The 20,311-nt window shown below is 45.6% G+C and overlaps 1 protein-coding gene across 1 annotated transcript in view; it reads left to right on the top strand.

Annotated features, from left to right (window-relative positions):
* Window positions 1–20,311, top strand: part of LOC115894179 (collagen alpha-1(I) chain-like) — a 33,868-nt gene that overhangs the window by 4,808 nt on the left and 8,749 nt on the right. Inside the window, exons 3-4 of the mRNA XM_030920529.1 lie at window positions 7,429–7,501; window positions 8,189–8,228. Coding sequence (XP_030776389.1) covers window positions 7,429–7,501; window positions 8,189–8,228 — 113 coding nt within the window. The remainder of the gene's footprint in view (window positions 1–7,428; window positions 7,502–8,188; window positions 8,229–20,311) is intronic.

The following is a 20,311-nucleotide window of genomic DNA, read 5'->3' as shown; positions in this document are numbered from 1 at the left end:
TAGAGCAAAGCAAGTTTGATAAACAGAATACCGAGCGGTTCCAACTCACTAAGGTATGAATACAAAACACTAAGCAGGATGTGATATGTGCATACACACGAGTTGTAGACATACCAGGAAGGACATGATCCTCATTTCACAGATGAGGAAGCAGGCTCAAGGAGATTAAGTGAGCTGATCAAAGCACACTTAGTGGTAGAACCAGGTCTTGAACTTCATTCTTCTACCTCCAAGTGTCTCTGGCATTACAAGCTCTAAACCACCCCTCTAGGCCCCATGCAAAGACATAGTTACTAGCGCTCAGCGTGTAATTGCATTTGTTCGTTCGTTCGTTTGTTTTTGAGACTGAGTCTGGTCTGTCGCCCAGGCTGGAGTGCAGTGGTGCGATCTCAGCTCACTGAAACTACCACCTTCTGGGTTCAAGCAATTCTCATGCCTCAGCCTCCTGAGTAGCTGGCACAACAGGTTTATGGGTTTGTTTGTTTGTTTGTTTGTTTGTTTGTTTTTGACAGAATCTGGCTCTGTTGCCCAGGCTGGAGTACAGTGGCGCGATCTTGGCTCACTGCAATCTCCACCTCCAGGGTTCAAGTGATTCTCCTGCTTCAGCCTCTTGAGTAGCTGGGTTTACAGGCACCAGCCACCATGCACAGCTAATTTTTGTGTTTTTGGTAGAGACAAGGTTTCACCATGCTGGCCAGGCTAATGTCGAACTCCTGAACTCAGGTGATCCGCCCACCTCAGCCTCCCAAAGTGCTGGAATTACAAGTCTGAGCCACTATAACTGGCCTACATAAGTCTCTTAACATCAGTGGACTTTTTGGTGGGCTGTAAACTGTGGTTAATAACAGTACCTGTTGGCCAAGCATGGTGGCTCATGCCTGTAATCCCAGCACCGTGGGAGGCCAAGGCAGACAGATCACCTGAAGTCAGGACTTTGAGACCAGCCTGACAAACATGGAGAAACCCCATCTCTACTAAAATTACAAAATTAGCTGGGCATGGTGGCACTTGCCTGTAATCCCAGCTACTTGGGAGGCTGAGGCAGGAGAATCACTTGAACCCAGGAGGTGGAGGCTGCAGTGAGCCAAGATAGCACCCTTGCACTCTAACCTGGGCAACAAGAGCGAAACTGTCTCAAAAAACAAAAAAACAAAAAAAAAAAAAAAAAAAAAAAAAAACAAAAACAAAAACAACCCTGTCTCATAAGGTTTTCCTGGGAATTAAATGATATGGCAGAGTGAACAGTGCATATTAAGCAATTGGCAATGGCGTGCTATTAGCATTTGCTACTTTAAGAAGCTCCATTCATCTTTGCTTCTTTTCCTTCTTTTATTTCTCACTTCCAAGTTCCTTTTTCTCCTCACAGGGTTCTTTGGGAAGATACGAATTTTGCCCTATTATAAATATATGGCACATTGCCACTCCTGCATTCAGTCACTTTCAACCTATCTTTGATGGAGTTGCCTACGTGATAGGTTAACTACATCTGGGAAGTACCACAGGGAATAGGAGAGGTCCCTGGCCTCAAGAGTCCTGAGCTGGAGGAAGAAGAGAAAAAGGGAAGGAGTGTGGCTGGTGCTTAGGGAAGAGTCTTTGGGCTGCAGCCAAGAGCCCTCTGCAAGAGTTTTGAACTCTGGCTTTGGAATCAAAATGATCTGACCTCAAGTCTCAGTTCTGCCACTTATAAGCTGCCCCCTTTCCAAGTCACCCAATCTTTCAATACCCCAGTTTCGAAAATGGGGACTTCAAGTTCAAGTTGGAGAATTGTGATGAAAATGGAATGAGATAATGCTTGCAAAATGTCTGAGCATGACTGAGCCTGGTGTGCTCACAGTAAGTGCTCCCATCATTTTATTTAGATTACAGGCTTCAGGAAGGCACTCTGTTCACTGCCAAGTTCGTAGTGCAAATAGACAATATATTTTGAATCACTGCACTTCAAGCAAGGAGCTTCCATGCTGGAGGATGTCTGGAGAATCAGAGGAAGCTGAGTGTAAATGTTTTTGCTCTTAGATCTATCTCTTTTAGAACTATTACATGATTTGAAAGAGACGTGAAAATATAACACTGTATATTTAAGTATTGGGTATCTATGTTATGGATGAGCGACATCTGTAGCCATTCAATTATGTTTATAAGATTGAAAATTGGGGCCGGGCATGGTGGCTCATGCCTGTAATCCCAGCACTTTGGGAGGCCGAGGCGGGCGGATCACGAGGTCAGGAGATCAAAACAATCCTGGCTAACACGGTGAAACCCCGTCTGTACTAAAAAATACAAAAAATTAGCCAGGCACGGTGGCCGGCACCTGTAGCCCCAGCTACTCGGGAGGCTGAGGCAGGAGAATGGCGTGAACCCGGGAGGCGGAGCTTGCAGTGAGCCAAGATCGCGCCACTGCACTTCAGCCTGGGGCACAGAGCCAGACTCCATCTCAAAAGAAAAAAAAGAAAGATTGAAAATTGGAAGCAACACATATGTCCAACAAAAGAGGATTGAACAAATTAGTAATTTTATAATCAGGCTGTCATTAAAAACATTTTAGAGGAATATTAAATGACATAAGTGATCATTTAATCTCAGCATTTTGGGAGACTGAGGTGGAAAGACTTTGAGACCAGCCTGAGCAATGTGGCAAAACCCCACCCCTATTTAAAACCCCACCCCTCTTTAAAAATTAACTAATTAATTAAAAAAATAAATGATCATTAACTTTTTTTTTTTTTTTTTTTGAGATGCAGTCTTGCTCCATCACCCAGGCTGGAGTGTAGCGGCACCATCTCGGCTCACTGCAACCTCTGCCTCCCGTGCTCAAGTGATTTTCCTGCCTCAGACTCCTGAGTAGCTGGGATTACAGGCTCCTGACACCATGTCTGGATAATTTTGTATTTTTTGTAGCGGCAGGGTTTTGCCATGTTGGCCAGGCTGGTCTCGCCCTCCTGACCTCAGGTGATCCACCTGCCTTGTCTTCCCAAAGTGCTGGGATTACAGGTATAAGCCACCATGACCAGCCTGATCATTAAATTTTAAGCAGAAAATTCAAAATCAAGATTCTAATTCTCAGGCCAGGTGCAGTGGCTCACGCTTGTAATTCCAGCACTTGGGGAGGCCAAGGCGCGAGGATCACTTGAGGCCAGGAGTTAGAGACCAGCCTGGCCAACATGGTTACTATGGCCAAAACAGTCTCTACTAAAAATAAAAAAAATTAGCCAGGGATGGCAGGCGCCTGTAATCCCAGCTACTAGCAAGGCTGAGGCAGGAGAATCGTTTGAACCTGGGAGGTGGAGGTTACAGTGAGCCGAGAATGTGCCATTGTACTCCAGTCTGGGCAACAAGAGCGAAACTCCGTCTCAAAAAGAAAAAAAAAAAAGAGAGAGAGAGAGATTCCAATTCTCTATAATCCGAGTGCTTTGGGAGGCCAAGGTGGGAGGTTCACTTGAGGCCATGAGTTCAAGGCCAGCCTCAGTAACATAGTGAGACCCCATCTCTACAAAAAATAAAAATTAGCCAGGTGCAGTGGCTTGCACCAGTATTCCTAGCTACTCAGGAGGCTAAGTACAAGAGTATCACTTAAGCCCAGGAGTCTGAAGCTGCAGTGAGCTATGATTGCATCATTGCACTCCAGGCTAGGTGACAGTGCAAGACCTCCTCTCTGAAAAATAAAAATGAAATCCCAAACCAAATATGGGAAAGGAGAAAACTAGAATAAATTCTGTGTCACTGGACTGAAACTTGAGGTACTAGTCTAAACTCCTAGATTTTAAGACAGGTAGATGAAGGGAGAGAGAGAGAAAAAAAAAATTAAACCATTTACTAGCTCTGTTTGCTGTGAGACCTCAGAAGCAACGATTTACCAGCAGCACTGAATATATCAGTAGTCCAGATGTTAGTTTCTAATACCACTATCCACTAAAAGAAACCAAGGGACCTTGGAGAAATGAGTGGCTTCCAGGCTAGGATTAGAAGAAAGTTAACAGATACAATTTACTCTCAAATATTTTATACATATAATTATGTCATTATATAATATATAGTACATATTGTAAGTATATATTAGGTGATATAGAAAACTATGTAATATATATTACATGACAATATAGTAGCCCTATCATATATACATATCTGTCTATGGAAGTTCCTTGTGCTAGTCTTACAACTTTACTGTAAGGCTGAAATTAACGAGACTGGGTATAGTGGCTTGCACCTGTAATTTCAGCACTTCAGAAGGACGAAGTGGGCAGATCACTTGAGGCCAGGAGTTCGAGACTGGCCTGGGCAATATGGCAAGACCTCATCTCTACAAAAAATGCAAAAAATTAGCGGGGTGTAGTGGTGCATGCCTGTAGTCTCAGTTACTCAGGAGGCTGAGGTGGGAGAATCACTTGAGCCCGGGAGGTTGAAGTTGCAGCGAGCCGAGATCACGTCACCGCACTCCAGCCTGGGTGACAGAGCCAGACCCTGTCTCAAAAGAAAAGAAAAAGAAAAAGAAAATAAATGATGTTAAAATTAAAAGTTATCAACCAACAACAGGAAAATCCCTTTGGCAGGCTTCTATTAGTAGAAGTGAGAAGGGCGGTCCTGTTCCCACCCCCAGCTCCCAGCCTGGCCCCACTCTGCCTAGAGGACAGTTCAGGAAGCCACAGGCTCCGAGGTCATCCTCCCCTGCTCACTCTGATCTCCATGTGGCTCAGCACACCCCCTCTTCTGTCTCTCTTCCAGTCCCTCCTCCACCTTCCGCCTTACGTCTGTGCTCTCTGGCATTCATGTCCTTCATCCGCAAAACCTCTGGCTTCCAACTTTTTTCAATTTCCCCACCTTGTGCACTCCCCTGAGGACACTGTTTTACTCAGAACCCCTCAGCGGTTGGCTCTTTCCTGTCCCCACACCTACCAGCACTGGGGCAATTCTCCTTGCTCCATCTTACCACGTCAGGCCCTTCTCCCACACTCTGCCCTAACTCCCCTCATCCCCACCCCTAGCTTCCAATCTCTGCTTAGACCAGCACTGGCCAATAGAACTCTCAGTGATGACTGGAATGTTTTATAACAGCACTGCCCAATACGGAAGCCACTGGCCACATGTGCACCTGAAGGAGACTGTAGAAACTAAGGAACAGTTTTACGTTTCATTTAATTTTCATTACTTGATTTTTAAAATTCATTAATTAGCTAATTTTATTTATTTATTTATTTTGGAGACAGAGTCTGGCTATGTGGCCCAGGCTGGAGTGCAGTGGTGTGATCTCACTGCAACCTCCGCATCCCAGGCTCAAGCCCATCCTCCCACCTTAGCCTCCCAAGTAGCTGGGACTATAGGCACATGCTACCACACCTGGCTTATTTTTATATTTTTTGGTAGAGACGGGGTCTTGCCACATTGCCTAGGCTGGTCTCAAACTCCTGAGCTCGAGCAATCCTCCCACCTCGGCCTCCCAAAGTGTTGAAATTACAGGCTTGAGCCACCGTGCCTGGCCAATTAATTTATTTTTTGAGACAAGGTCTCATTCTGTTGCCCAGGCTGCCGTGCAGTGGTGCAATCACGGCCCACTGCAGCCTTGTCCTCCTAGGCTCAAGTGGTCCTCCCATCTGAGGCCTCTCCTGAGTAGCTGGTACCACAGGGGCATGCCACCATGCTCGGCCTTAATATTTGCATTAATTTAAATTTAAATTGACCACATGGCTGGTGCTACTGTATTGGGCAGTGAAGTATGGACATACCGCCCCCTACCCTTCTTTTTATGGTGACTTCCAGACCATCAAGTTCCTCCCTCTCATTCTAGTCCCCTTCTCCCCATCACTCTTCCCATCCTTACTTATGGGTGGTTTTTTTTCTTTTTGTTTGTTTGTCTGTTTGAGACAGGGCCTTGCTCTGTCACCCAGGATGGAGTGCAGTGGCAGGATCATGACTCACTGCTGCAGCCTCGACCTTCTGGGCTCAAGGGATCCTCCTCCCACCTCAGCTTCCTGAGTGGATGGGACCACATACAGGTGCATATCACTACACCTGGCTAACCTACTTATGTCTTCATTTTTTCAATGGAGCGGGGTCTCCCTATGTTGCCTAGGCTGGTTTTGAATTTCTGGGGTCAAGCAATCCTTCTGCCTTGGCCTCCCAAAGTGCTGGGATTACAGGCATGAGCCACTGCACCTAGCCTATTTATAACTTTTATTTTAAGTTCAGGAGTACATGGCCGGGCATGGTGGCTCACACCTATAATCCCAGCACTTTGGGAAGCCAAGGCAGACAGATGGCTTGAGTTCATGAGTTCGAGACCAGCCTCTGGACAACATAGTGAGACCACATCTCAAACAATAAAATAAAGTAATTAAAAAAAATTTAATTAAAAACAAATCAAGTCAGCTCAAACATGACCTACCCTTGAAACCACTCTTGATCCTCATTGGGGCTTCTGCCCCTGGCATCTCCCATCCCTCTATCACAGCTTTAGTGCCTGATCCCAAAGTCCTGGATTCCTCATCTGTCTGATCTTGCACTGGGAGCTACTAGAGGGCACTCCCAGCTCAGCTCTATATTAATGCCTGGCACTGTGCCTGGCATAAAGTAGGTTGTCAGCAAATGTTTGTTTAATACGTAAATTTTTATAATGATTTTGATAGACATTGTGATTTTTAATTCTTTAGTAAATATATCAAATGTTTAATTATTTGGAAAAAATATATTGCTCATTGCCATAAATAATAAGCACTTAATTTGCCAATAGCTGGTAAACATGGTAGAAACTTAAAATTCAGAGAACTCACACTGTGATTAATAACTTTAGAGGTCAGTAAGGTCCAATTCTCCAAAGAATACTTGTCCTGTTTTTATTTTTTTGAAACAGAGTCTTGCTCTGTTGCTCAGGCTGGAGTGCAGTGGCACGATCTCAGCTCACTGCAACCTCCACCTCCCTGGTTCAAGCGATTCTCCTGCCTCAGCCTCCCTAGTAGCTGAGATTATAGGTGCCTGCCACCGCACCCAGCTAGTTTTTGTATTTTTAGTAAAGACAGGGTTTCACCATGTTGGCCAGGCTGGTTTGGAACTCCTGAGCTCAAGTGATCCACCCACCTCAGCCTCCCAAAGTGCTGGGATTACAGGCGTGAGCCACCGTGCCCGGCCCCCATCATTTTCTTAAAGAGGTTTTCAAGGTCCCATTTAGAACTGCTGGTTTCACCTATGAACATTTATGCTAATGTGAGTGACCTCCTTCTCTCTCCCCCAGGATTTATTTGGCGGGAGTGGCACACTGATAGATGGACAGAATACAACATCAGGAATTAGCAACTTTTCTTTTCAGCACACATCATTTTTAAGGTGTATACACTTGGGAAATGGGCGCTATGAGAATAGGGAATTTTGGATTCGAATGTTGTGAAGGAATAATGGTTCTCAAGCACATGAAAGCCATGGAATAACAGCGCTGGTTTTCTCCAGGTCTCTTGTTTGGTGGAAGCCTGCTGAGTCTATTGGCAGAGTGAAGCCATTGCAACATGTGACAGCATACAAGGTAGGAGTTTTGAGATGTCAGTAGAAACAGGGGTGCACTCACTTGGGGGAGTCAAAGGCATCTGTGGGTCTGGGTTGGGTGCGAGCCTGAGCCTCGTGTGCATTGCAGAAGTTACCCAAGAGTGTGGAGTTTGATGGGGTGGCCGTCATGTTAAAGGAGGAGACCACCCCTCATATTGTCTTATGCCCAATTTCTGCCTCCAAAGAAAGAAGAAGTAAAAACTAAAAGGCAGAAATGAAATCCACAGGCAGACAGCCCGGCGCCGCGCCCTGGGCCTGGTAGATCGACCCCTGACCTAATTGGTTCTGTTATCTATAGATTACGGACATTGTATAGAAATGCACTGTGAAAATGAAAATCCCCATCTTGTTTTGTTCCGATCTAATTACTGGTGCACACAGCCCCCAGTCACGTACCCGCTGCTTGTTCAATCAATCACCACCCTCTCACACGCACCCCCTTAGAGTTGTGAGCCCTTAAAAGGGACAGGAATTACCCACTCGGGGAGCTCGGCTCTTGAGACAGAAGTCTTGCTGATGCCCCTGGCCGAATAAACCCCTTCCTTCTTTATTTCGGTGTCTGAGGAGTTTTGTCTGCGGGTAGTCCTGCTACAATGTTGTAGACCATCTCTCCCATCTGCTTCCTGGGCATCTCTGCTTCTTCCCAATCTGCCTGTGTCCTCCCTAGATCCTAAAAGCCCTGCAGCTCCCTGGAGCCATCTTCTGGAGTAAAGAGACCCTGTGACATCATCCACCTGCCTCCACCCCTGCCTTGGCCCTCACCTGAGGACACCGTGGGGAACTGCAGGTCTCTGCCCTCCAGGCTGCTGCTGCCAGACCCCGATACCTCCACACTTGTGTAGAAGCCTCTGCTCCCCAGGGCTCCTGCCATCCTGCTGAACACCCTCTGGCCCTCCTAGGAAGGGACCAGAGAAACTCGTGTGTGTCTGCGATGATGGCGTCGTGGGAGACAGTCAGATCCACTAGGGAAGCATTTGCGTCTCCCTGGCTCACCACGCAGTAAAGTTAATAAACAGTAAGTATTTCCCTGAATGAAGAAACGAATGATGAATGCCCACTACCCACTCCCCCTCGCGCAGTGAGTACTCAGGCACCTAGCTTTAGAGCGGTATTTTGCTCCAGCCCAGGAAGGGTGGCTTCAGTGCCTCGTGGAGGACACCGAATGGCCGCCTCTCTGCAGCTTCACTTCCTCCACTCCAAGGCCTTCTCTTTTCTCTCCCTTCAGGTGCCCACTCCTGTGCCACACCCTGTACCTTGTCATCACCTGAAACTGTTCCGCCCCTGAAATCTTGAATACCAGGACCCCACTCTCTGACCCCACCTCTATCCCCCACGCCTGCCTCCCACCACGCCTTCCCCTTAACACACATACCGCCTCTGCTCCCTCCCACCCCATCACCTCTTCCTGGCCCTGCTTCTCTTCCAGTGGAGGCTGAACCCCAGGGCTGCTTGAACCTCCCCCTCATCAGCATCTTTCCTTCTCTGTACCTCGCCTTGTTTCAGCAGAACCCCAGCCTAGCTCAGCCTTTTTTTTTTTTTTTGAGACAGGGTCTCCCTTTGTCACCCAGGCTGGAGCACAGGACTCAAGGGACACAGGACCCAGGCTGGACACAGGACCCAGGCTGGAGCACAGGACCTCAGCCTTCTGAGTACCTGGGGTTACAGGCACTATGCCTGCCTAATTTTTTTTTTGTTTTTTGTAGAGATGAGGTCTCACTATGTTGCCTAAGCTGATCTTGAACTCCTGGCCTCAAATGACACTTTCACCTCAGCATCCTAAAGTGCTGGGATTACCAGCGTGAGCCACTGTGCCTGGCTACATTTTTTGTTATATCACAGTGTCACCCTCTCCCAGGGTTGCCTCTTTCTTCTTAGCTCAGGGGATGCAGCACCTGGGGTTCAAAGTCATTACCACCTCCTGTTTGGACACAGAATCCTCTCCAGCTCCCCATCAACTATTTCCTCATTTTCTTTTATCTTCAGACTCATTAGATTGACCCCTCCCCTCAGCTGGCAAGCATGCACCATTGCCTTCTGTCCTAACGCCATCCTCCAGGGTCCCTGATGCCCATCAGCCATTATCTAATCTCTGTCCTTCCCTGAGCATCTCAGCTCCTTGGAAGGGAGGCCTTATCACAGTCGTCAGCATCTGCCTGCACGCACATGCACTCCCCCCACGGGGGAGGACCTACCCGCACGTGCACCAGGCTCATGGATCGGGAGAACCAGGAAAACATAGCAGACAAGGCCGCTGACCTCCTGAAGCCTACATTCCAATGCAGAAGGCAGGAAATTGGCAGGCAGATAGGTAACTAAAAATGAGAAGTGCACATATTCTTTTAAAGTCCTATGAAGAAGACAAAAAGAGGCAATGAGACTGAGTAGGCCAGACATGGGATCTCACATCTGTAATCCTAGCACTTTGGGAGGCCAAAGTGGGGAAGGGTGGGACATCATCTGAGACCAGTATGGGCAACATAGTGAGTCTCCATCTAAAAAAAAAAAAAAAAAAAAAAAAAACGAGAGAGAGAGACTGAGAGAAAGTGAGAAAATGTACTTCAGTGAGTGTTCCTTCTGAAGCAACAACAGTGCCTGAAAATTTGTTTATTTATTTATTTATTTGTTTGTTTGTTTTTGAGACAGAGTTTTACTCTTGTTGCCCAGGCTAGAGCACAGGGGCGTGATTTTGGCTCACTGCAACTTCCCCTTCCCAGGTTCAAGAGATTTTCTTGCCTCAACCTCTCAAGGAACTGAGATTACAGGTGCTTGTCACCCCATCCAGCTAATTTTTGTATTTTTAGTAGAGATGGGATTTCACCATGTTGGTCAGGCTGGTCTCAAACTCCTGACCTCAGGTGATCCACTCACCTCAGCCTCCCAAAGTGCTAGGATTACAGGCATGAGCCACCGCACCCAGTCTAATGCCTGAAAGTTTAGAATGATCCAGATATGTGAGGAGTGGAAGGAAGAGCATGAGGGGCCCTGGGAAGAGAAAATGCAGTGCCCAGGGCTAAGAAACCGCATGACTTAGGGAAAGCAAGTGCGGGTGGGCGCCATGCCCTCCTCAGCCCTCCACAGCCTGGTTTCTTCCCCTGCCACCGCCTTGGAAGCCACACTCTTCTCCTTTGTGAGCCCAGTGAGCGGGTTCTGCCATATTGATTAGTCCTCCCTGCTCTATTCCTCCTTCTTTGATCTTCTCTTCTGGAGCCACCCCCTCTTGTGACTTCCATGACTCAGAGTGCCCCCCACCCTCCCTATATCTGTGCCCACTCCCTGCATCCGTGCCCACTCCCTGCTTCCGTGCCCACTCCCTGCCTGGCTCCTTTCTGGTGCTGTTTCCCTGACCGTCCTTCAGGTCTGCTTGACCTGAGTCTCCATTCTCACCCACTGCTCCCTCACTCCACACCAGAGGGTCAGAATGTTTTCCGGGGTCATAGACTCCTTTGATTCTCTGCTGGTCACTCTTCCCAGGAAAAAATAAGTGCACATAATACATATATATGATTTTTTTCATATATCATGATGAAGGGGTTTGAAGGTTCCACTAAGTGTTGTGAACTCCAAATTAAGAAGCTTCATTTCTTCATTGTCCCAGAAAGATTCCATCTATTTTCACAGTACTATCTATGTATAGCTTTTTTAAGTTGAAAACTGCACTGTAATCCTAGCAGTTTGGGAGGCCAAGGTGGGTAGATCACTTGAGGTCAGGAGTTTGAGACCAGGCTGGGCAACATGGCAAAACCCCGTGTCTACTAAAAATACAAAAATTAACCGGGCGTGGTGGCAGGCACCTGTAATCCCAGCTACTCGGGAGGCTGAGGCAGGAGAATCGCTTGAACCAGGAAGGCGGAAATTGCAGTGAGCTGAGATCGCACCATTGCACTCCAGCCTGGGTGACAGAGTACGACTCCGTCTCAAAAAACAAAACAAAACAAAACAAAACAAACAAACAAACTCTGAAAATTCAGTTGGGTAGGGATGAATAGGCAGACACAGAGGATCCATATGATACTGTAGTGGTGGATCCATGTCATTGTACGTTTGTCACAGCCACAGAATATACAACACCAAGAGTGAAACCTGATGTGAACTGTGGGCTTTGGGTGATAATGACTTGTCAATGTAGGTTCCTCAACTATAGCGCATGTGCCACTCTGGTGGATGGTGTTGACAGTGGGGGAGGCTGTGCGTGTGTAGGGGTAGCGGATATATGGGACATCTTTTGAGCACCTTCTGCTCAATTTTGCTCTGAAGAACAAAGTTCTAAAACTGCTCTAAAAAATAAAGTCTGGCCAGGTGCAGTGGCTCACGTCTGTAATCCCAGCACTTTGGGAGGCCGAGGTGGGCAGATCGCCTGAGATCAGGAGTTTGAGACCAGCCTAGCCAACATGGCGAAACCCTGTCTCTACTAAAATTACAAAAATTAGCCGGGCGCAGTGGCAGGCACCTGTAATCCCAGCTACTCAGGAGGCTGAGGCAGGAGAATCACTGGAACCTGGGAAGTGGAGGCTGTAGTGAGCCGAGATCGCACCATTGCACTCCAGCCTGGGCATCAAGAGCAAGACTTTGTCTAAAAAGAAAATTTTTTAAAAGTCTGTTATTTTAAAAATGAACCATATACAGGAAAGATAACAAATTACATGTGAGAAGCTTGACAGATCATAAGTGGGAATTCCCGTGAAGCCACCACCCAGGTCAAAAACAAGCCCTAAGTGTGACCAGAAGCCCCCTCTTGCCCTCTGCCAGTCACTGTCCTTGCCCACCCCCCAAGGAAGCTACCAGGCTGACCTGCACACCAGTGACCAGTTCTGCCTGTCATAAGTAGAATCATCTGCCATTGGCTCTTCAGGACACCTGGCTTCGTCAGCCCGTTATGCTTGTGAGATTCTACTTTCTTGGCTGTAGCAATGGTTCGCTCTCACCCATTGCTGTGCAGCATTCATTGTCTGATGTCCCATAGTGTGTTTGGTGGACTTCTGTTTCAAGTTCTAGGCTATAATGAATAATGCAATTGTGAGCATTCTCGTACCTGTCTTTTGAGCATTCTTGTACATGTCTTTTGGCGAACATATTGTACATATTTATTTTCTTTTTCCTTTTTTCTTTTCTTTTTTTTTTTTTGAGGCGCAGTTTTGCTCTTGTTGCCCAGGCTGGAGAGCAATGGTGTGATCTCAACTCACTGCAACCTCTGCCTCCTGGGTTCAAGCAATTCTCCTGCCTCAGCCTCTGGAGTAGCTGGGATTACAGGCATGCGCCACCATGACCGGCTAATTTTTGTATTTTTAGTAGAGATGGGTTTTCACCATGTTGGTCAGGCTGGTCTCAAACTCCTGACCTCAGGTGATCTGCCCACCTCAGCCTCCCAAAGTGCTGGGATTACAGGCATGAACCACCATGCCCAGCCACACATTTCTTTATTTTTTATTTTAAAAAAATTTTAGAGACAGGTGGAGTATGGTGGCTATTCACAGGTGCCATCATAGCACACTACAGCCTCAAATTCCTGACCTCAAGTGATCTTCCTGCCTCAGCTTCCCATGTAAGCTGGGACTACAGGCACATGCTACTGTGCTGGACTGTACATATTTCTTTTTCTTTTCTTTTCTTTTTTTTTTTTTGAGACAGAGTCTCACGTCTGTCGCCCAGGCTGGAGTGTAGTGGTGCAATCTCAGCTCACTGCAACCTCTGCCACACAGGTTCAAGTGATTCTCCTGCCACACCTGTTCAAGTGATTACAGGCACCTGCCACCGCGCCCAGCTAATTTTTGTATTTTTAGTAGAGACAGGGTCTCACCATGTTGGCCAGGCTGGTCTTGAACTCCTGACCTTGTGATCCACCCACCTCAGCCTCCCAAAGTGCTGGGATTACAGGTGTTAGCTGCCACGCTGGGCCAATTGTACATATTTCTGTTGAGTGTGTATTTAGGAGTGGAATTGCTGGGTCGTAGGAGATACATATGTTCAACGTACGTAGATAATTCTAAATAGCTTTCCAAAGTGATTGTACTCATTCACACACCCACCAGCAATGTGTGAGTGCATCTCCATCCTTAACTGTATTGTCAGAATTTTTAACTTTCACCATTCAGGTATGTGTGTAATGACAGCTGGTTGTGGTTTTTATTTGTATTTCCCCAATGACTAATCCTGTAGAGGACATTTTTATGTGCTACTTGTTATTAATACACTAATATACTTTTTATTGGATTGCTTTTATATTATTGAGTTGTAGGAATTCTTTATATATATCCTGGATACTAGTCCTTTGTCAGACGCATACTTTGTGAATATTTTCTCCTGGTGTATAGCTTGCCTATTTTATTTTCTTTCTTTCTTCTTTTTTGTTAGAGATAGTCTCACTCTGTCACCCAGGCTGCAGTGCAGTGGCACCATCATAGCTCATTGCAGCCTGAAACTCCTGGGCTCTAGCAATCCGCCTGCCTCAGCCTTCTGAGTAGCATGGACTACAAGCACAAGTCACCATGCCCAGCTCCTATTCTTTTTTTTTTTTTTTTTTTGAGACAAAGTTTCACTCTTGTTGCCCAGGCTGGAGTGCAATGGCACGATCTCAGCTCACCGCAACCTCTGCCTCAAGGGTTCAAGCAGTTTTCCTGCCTCAGCCTCCCGAATAGCTGAGATTACAGGCATGCGCCACCATGCCCAGCTAATTTTGTATTTTTAGTAGAGGCAGGGTTTTTCCATGTTGGGCTAGTTTAGGCTAGTCTAACCAACATCGGGGATCCGCTGGCCTCGGCCTCCCAAAGTGCTGGGATTACAGGCATGAGCCACTGTGCCCGCCCTATTTTCTTTTCTTCTTTTTTGAGACAGAGTCTCACACTGTCGTCCAGGCTGGAATGCAGTGGCACAATCTCTGCTTATTGCGGCCTCCGCCTCCTGGGTTCAAGCAATTCTGCTGCCTCAGCCTCCCGAGTAGCTGGGACTACTGGCACGTGCCACCATGCCCAGCTAATTTTTGTATTTTTAGTAGACACGGGGTTTCACCATATTGGTCTGACTGGTCTCAAACTCCTGACCTCGTGATCCACCTGCCTCTGCCTCCCAAAGTGCTGGGATCACAGGCGTGAGCTACTGCTCCCGGCCTCAGCTCCTATTTTCTTAATTATGTCTTTTGATGATCAGAAGTTTTTAATTTTGATGACATCCAATTTAACAACTCTTACAATTGTTGCTTTCTGTGACCGAAGACACCTTTGCTTATCCCTTATGTCACACAGATATCCTCCTAGGTTTTCCTCTAAAAGCCTTTATGGGCCAGGCATGGTGGATCATGCCTGTAACCCCAGCACTTTGGGAGGCCAACGTGGGGGGATCACGAGGTCAGGAGTTCAAGACTAGCCTGGCCAAGATGGTGAAACTCCGTCTCTACTAAAACTACAAAAATTATCTGGGCACGGTGGTGGGCACCTGTAATCCCAGCTACTTGGGAGGCTGAGGCAGGAGAATCACTTGAACTTGGGTGACAGAGATTGCAATGAGCTGAGATCATGCCACTGCACTCCAGCCTGGGTAACAGAGTGAGAGTCTGTCTCCAAAAACAAAACAAAACAAAAACTTCACGGTTTTAACTTTGATATTTAGGTCTATGGTCTTTTTTTTTTTTTTTTTTTTTAATCCTGAGACAGAGTCTTGTTCTATCACCCAGGCTGGAATGCAGTGGCACAATCTCAGCTCACTGCAACCTCCTCCTCCTAGGTTCAAGCAATATCAGTGCCTTAGCCTCCTAAGTAGCTGGGATTACAGGCATATGCCACCATGCCTGGCTAATTTTTGTATTTTTAGTAGAGATAGGTTTTGCCATGTTGGCCAGGCTGTTCTTCAACTCCTGGCCTCAAGAGATCCGCCCATCTAGGCCTCCCAAAGTGCTGTGATTACAGGTGTGAGTCACCATGCCTGGCCTATGGTCCATTTTGAATTAATATTTTTTGTATGATAGAAGTAGGACTCAAGGTCCACTTTTGGCCATACAGATACACAGTATCCCAGTACCATTTGTTGAAAAGAATTTTCCTTCCCCATTGGATTGCTTTGGTGCTTTTGTTGAAAATCGGGTAACTACACAAATTGGAATAGATTTCTGAGCTCTTTATTATTTTTATGATCTGTTTGGAGACTCTCACACTAAAAGTAATTCATTACTGTTGCTTTGTAGTATGTCTTGAAATCAGGCAGTGTAAGTCCTCTGACTTTGTTCTTTATTGTTTATTGTTTTTTTGTTTTGAGATGGAGTGTCACTCTGTTGCCCAGTCTGGAGTATAGTGGTGCGATCTGGGCTCACTACAACCTCTGCCTCCCAGGTTCAAGCAATTCTCCCGCCTCAGCCTACCGAGTAGCTGGGATTACAGGCATGTGCCATCACATCTGGCTACTTTTTGTATTTTTAGTGGAGACGGGGGTTTCTCCATGTTGGCCAGGCTGGTCTCAAACCCCTGACCTCAGGTGATCCACCCGCCTCGGCCTCCCAAAGTGCTGGGATTACAAGCGTGAGCCACCACGCCTGGCCTAACATTGTTCTTTTTTGAAGTGTTTTGAGAAAAAAACACTTTGCATTTCTATATACATTTTAGAATCAGCTTGTCAACTTCTATCAAAAAAACGATTACTGAGATTTTGGTCGAGATTGTGTTGAATGTATAGAGAACTGGAATCTTAAAAATAAGTCTCATCCTGAATTGTTTGCTTATCTCCCCTATTCAATTGTGCACCAAAACTTGCTCTTACTGATGTATATTCTGTCTTAGGTAGAGTACCATTATCTACTATCCTGCCTGACCTCGCAACTGGGAGGCACTTTTAACTTCGCCCTCTTCCTTAGCCCTGACAACAATCTTTAAGGCTGGCTGAGTTTGCCCCCTAAATCTTACTAGATTCATTCCCTATGACTACTATGCTAATGTAGGCCTTCCTTGTTACTCACGGGGGTAACTGCAATCACAGCATAACTAGTTTTTCTGCTCTAGGCCGGACCCTGCAAATCTAGTTCGCACTCAGCCTCAGAGAGACTGCTCTTGCAAATCTGACCGTGCCACTCTGGTTCAAAGCCCATGGGCTCTAAGATGAAGTCCTGATGGCTTTGACCTGAGATGCGGTGTGCTCATGATCTGACCCTTCCCCACCCTTCAGTTGTACTTCCTGATATTCCCTGTACTCTGTTTTTCTGAAAGTCTCCTGTACCCCACAAATGAGTAGGGGTCCCTTCTTAGTGTGCCTATAATGCTGTATGCACAGGACCAGCTACATAATTTCAAGAACCTAGTGCCAAATTAAAACATGGGGTCCCTTGTTCAAAAATGGTTAAGAATTTCAAGAGTTGACAGTAGAATGTTAAACCAAGTGTGGGGCCCTTCTGAGCAGGGGGACCTTGTATGACCATGCTGGGTCTTCGCACATCTCATACTTGTTCATGTCTCTGTTTCTGTAATACAAACAGGCAGCCCTAGAGCTCTAGAGATCTCAGGCAAATCATCCATGAAGTAAGTTGCTTTCTTCCAAAATCAATGGCTTTGGCTTTTGTTATAATCTGATTAACGTAAATGCTCTTACAAGGTCAAACGTTCATAGTGTTACAGTCCAGTTACTCAGTTCTGAAAACTGCAGTTAACCAATGACAGTGTGTGAGAAGCCGTAAGATCAGGCATCGTGAGTCGTGATTGAACGGACTGCAGTGTCACAATGTCAGTCAGCAGTTTCATGACAAAGGTAGAGGTTGTGATAAGCATTCAGGCACAGAAGTCACCTTGTGGTCAATTTGTAGTCTATGTAGCGTAATTAGCCTGTGCTTATTCTTAGTAAGTATCTGACAATGTTCTTATTCAAAGGATTCTATAAATTAAATGTCCCTCCCCAGAATAGATTGGAAAAGCACATTTATTTGTACTTGGTATTACTCATACAACACTTAGGTGTGTGACTGAAGGAGGAAATGTACAATGAGGTGGCATCCCCTGATTTTGGTAGGGTATGGGTGTTGACTGTGGCATGGTTTGGGACCCAGGCTCTAGCAAGGGTCTTCATGGTCAAGTCTAAGGGTCTTTGGTCTGTCCTACTGCCAAGCCACCTGACTTCATTCATCAGTCCCTAGAATTCCTTGTCAGTGCAGACAAACATCTCAGCCAGACTTTTATTTGTATTTCTACTTATTATTTTTTTGAGAAGGAGTCTTGCTCTATCGCCCAGGCTGAAGTGCAGTGGCACAATCTCTGCTCATTGCATCCTCCGCCTCCCGGGTTCAAGGAATTCTCCTGCCTCAGCCTCCCGAGTAGTTGGAACTACAAGTATGTGCCACCATGCCTGGCTAACATTTTGTAGTTTTAGTAGAGACAGGGTTTGATCACATTGGTCAGGCTGGTCTCGAACTCCTGACCTCAAGTGGCGACACCACTCCAGCCTGCGCAACATAGCAAGACCCTGTCTCAAAAAAAAAAAAAAACATAAAAAATAAAATACAAAATACAAAAAATACAAAAAACAAAATTTTTAAAATTTTAAAAATTTTAAAAAATTTACAATACAAAAATACAAAAATATACAAAAATACAAAAAACACAAAAAATAAACAAAATTAGCCAGGCATGGTGGTGTGCACCTGTAGTCCCAGCTACTCGGGACTCTTGATCCCAGGAGGTCAAGGCTGCAGTGAGCCGAGATCACACCACTGCACTCCAACCTGGTTGACAGAGTGAGACTCTGTCTCATAAAAACAAACAAACAAACAAAAATATATATATGTATGTTCTTAAGACTTTTTAATTTCCAAAAAGAGAAAATAAGTTGTAAATATCCTACAAATATCCTGGAGTTCCCATTTACCCCCAACCCAGCACTCTGGTTGTTAACATCATATACAACCATGGTATATATATCAAAATATGAAATGAACACTGATACAATGCTGTCAACTAAACTGCAGATTTTATTCAGATATTACCAGCTTTTCCACTAATGTCCTCCCTCTATTCCAGCATTGAGTCCAGGACACTACATTGACTAAAGACATAATTCTTTTAAATGTTACTTAAAGATGTACAAATACAAACCTACTTACAAAATGTATTATGCTTTTAACTCTTTTATTATTATAAACCAAAACAAATTATATATATATATATAATATATATATATATATAATATATATATATATATAATATATATATATATAATATATATATATATATAATATATATATATATATAATATATATATATATATATATTTTTTTTTTTTTTTTTTTTTTTTTTTTTGAGACAGAGTCTCGCTCTGTCACCCACACTGGAGTGCAATGGTGTGATTTTGGCTCACTGCAACCTCCACCTCCCAGGTTCAAGTGATTCTCCTGCCACAGCCTCCAGAGTAGCTGGGATTACAGGCATGTGCCACCACGCCCAGCTAATTTCTTTTTTTTTTTTTTTTAGTAGAGACAGAGTTTCACCCTGTTAGCCAGGATGGTCTCCATCTCCCGACCTCGTGATCCGCCCACCTCGGCCACCCAAAGTGCTGGGATTACAGGTGTGAGCCACCACACCCAGCCCTTTGTAAGTTATTTTCAAGCAAAACTTTAAAACTTCAACCTAGTATAATTCAAATTAATTTAGTGCGATAATTGATACTGTTTTGATGGAAATCTGCTCTTTGCTAAATGAATGGAGAGCTCAGGTATGGCAAGAGTTCTCTTGCTTCTATCCCTGCACTATCACGTTCCCTGGAATGACTTAATTCTTCCCACCCCTGACTTTGATTTGGTCAATTGCAAAACCCTTTTTCCCACAGTGAGCCATGACATCATTGACTTTCACTTGGCTCAAACTTGCCCATATCATATTACCTCCTACCAGACCCATCTCCTTTTTTTTTGAGACGTAGTCTCACTCTGTCACCCAGGCTGGATTGCAGTGGTGCAATCTCAACTCACTGCAACCTCTGCCTCCTGGATTCAAGCGATTCTCCCACCTCAGTGTCCCGAGTAGCTGGCACTACAGACGCGTACCACCATGCCCGGCTAATTTTTCTATTTTTAGTAAAAAAAGGTTTCAGCATGTTAGCAAGGCTGGTCTCGAACTCCTGGCCTCAAGTGATCTGCTTGCCTCGACCTCCCAAAGTGCTTGGATTATAGGCATGAGCCACCATGCCCCACCCAGACCCTCTCCTAATCACTGAGTCAAGACAATAAAAGTAGTGGGGCTAGGCGTAGTGGTTCATGCCTGTAATCCCAGCACTTTGAGAGGCTGAGGCGGGCAGATCACAAGGTCAGGAGATCAAGACAATCCTGGCTAACATGGCGAAACCCTGTCTCTACTAAAAATACAAAAAATTAGCCAGAGGCCGGGCGCAGTGGCTCACGCCTGTAATTCCAGCACTTTAGGAGGCAAAGGAGGACAGATCATGAGGTCAGGAGTTTGAGACCAGCCTGGCCAATATGGTGAAACCCTGTCTCTACTAAAAATAACAAAAATTAGCCAGGCATGGTGGCGCATGCCTGTAGTCACAGCTACTCGAGAGGCTGAGGCAGAAGAATCGCTTGAACCAGGGAGGCGGAAGTTGCAGTGAACTGAGATCACGCCACTGCACTCCAGCCTGGGCGACAAGAGCAAGACTCTGTCTTAAAATAAAAAGAAAAAATAGTAGCGGCACATGGCACCAGTGAACTGTAAATTTTAATGCAAACTTGGCACTGAAATCAAGCAGCAGTGCTTCTTAGAAGATGGCCAACCAGAGAATTGGGTGTGCTTCTATAAAAAGATTATCACTGAAGCATTAATAGAAGAAAAACACCTAA

The sequence above is a fragment of the Rhinopithecus roxellana genome, chromosome 17 (assembly GCF_007565055.1).
Source record: "Rhinopithecus roxellana isolate Shanxi Qingling chromosome 17, ASM756505v1, whole genome shotgun sequence".
NCBI classification, from domain to species: domain Eukaryota; kingdom Metazoa; phylum Chordata; class Mammalia; order Primates; family Cercopithecidae; genus Rhinopithecus; species Rhinopithecus roxellana.
This window is presented reverse-complemented; position numbering and strand designations above follow the sequence as displayed.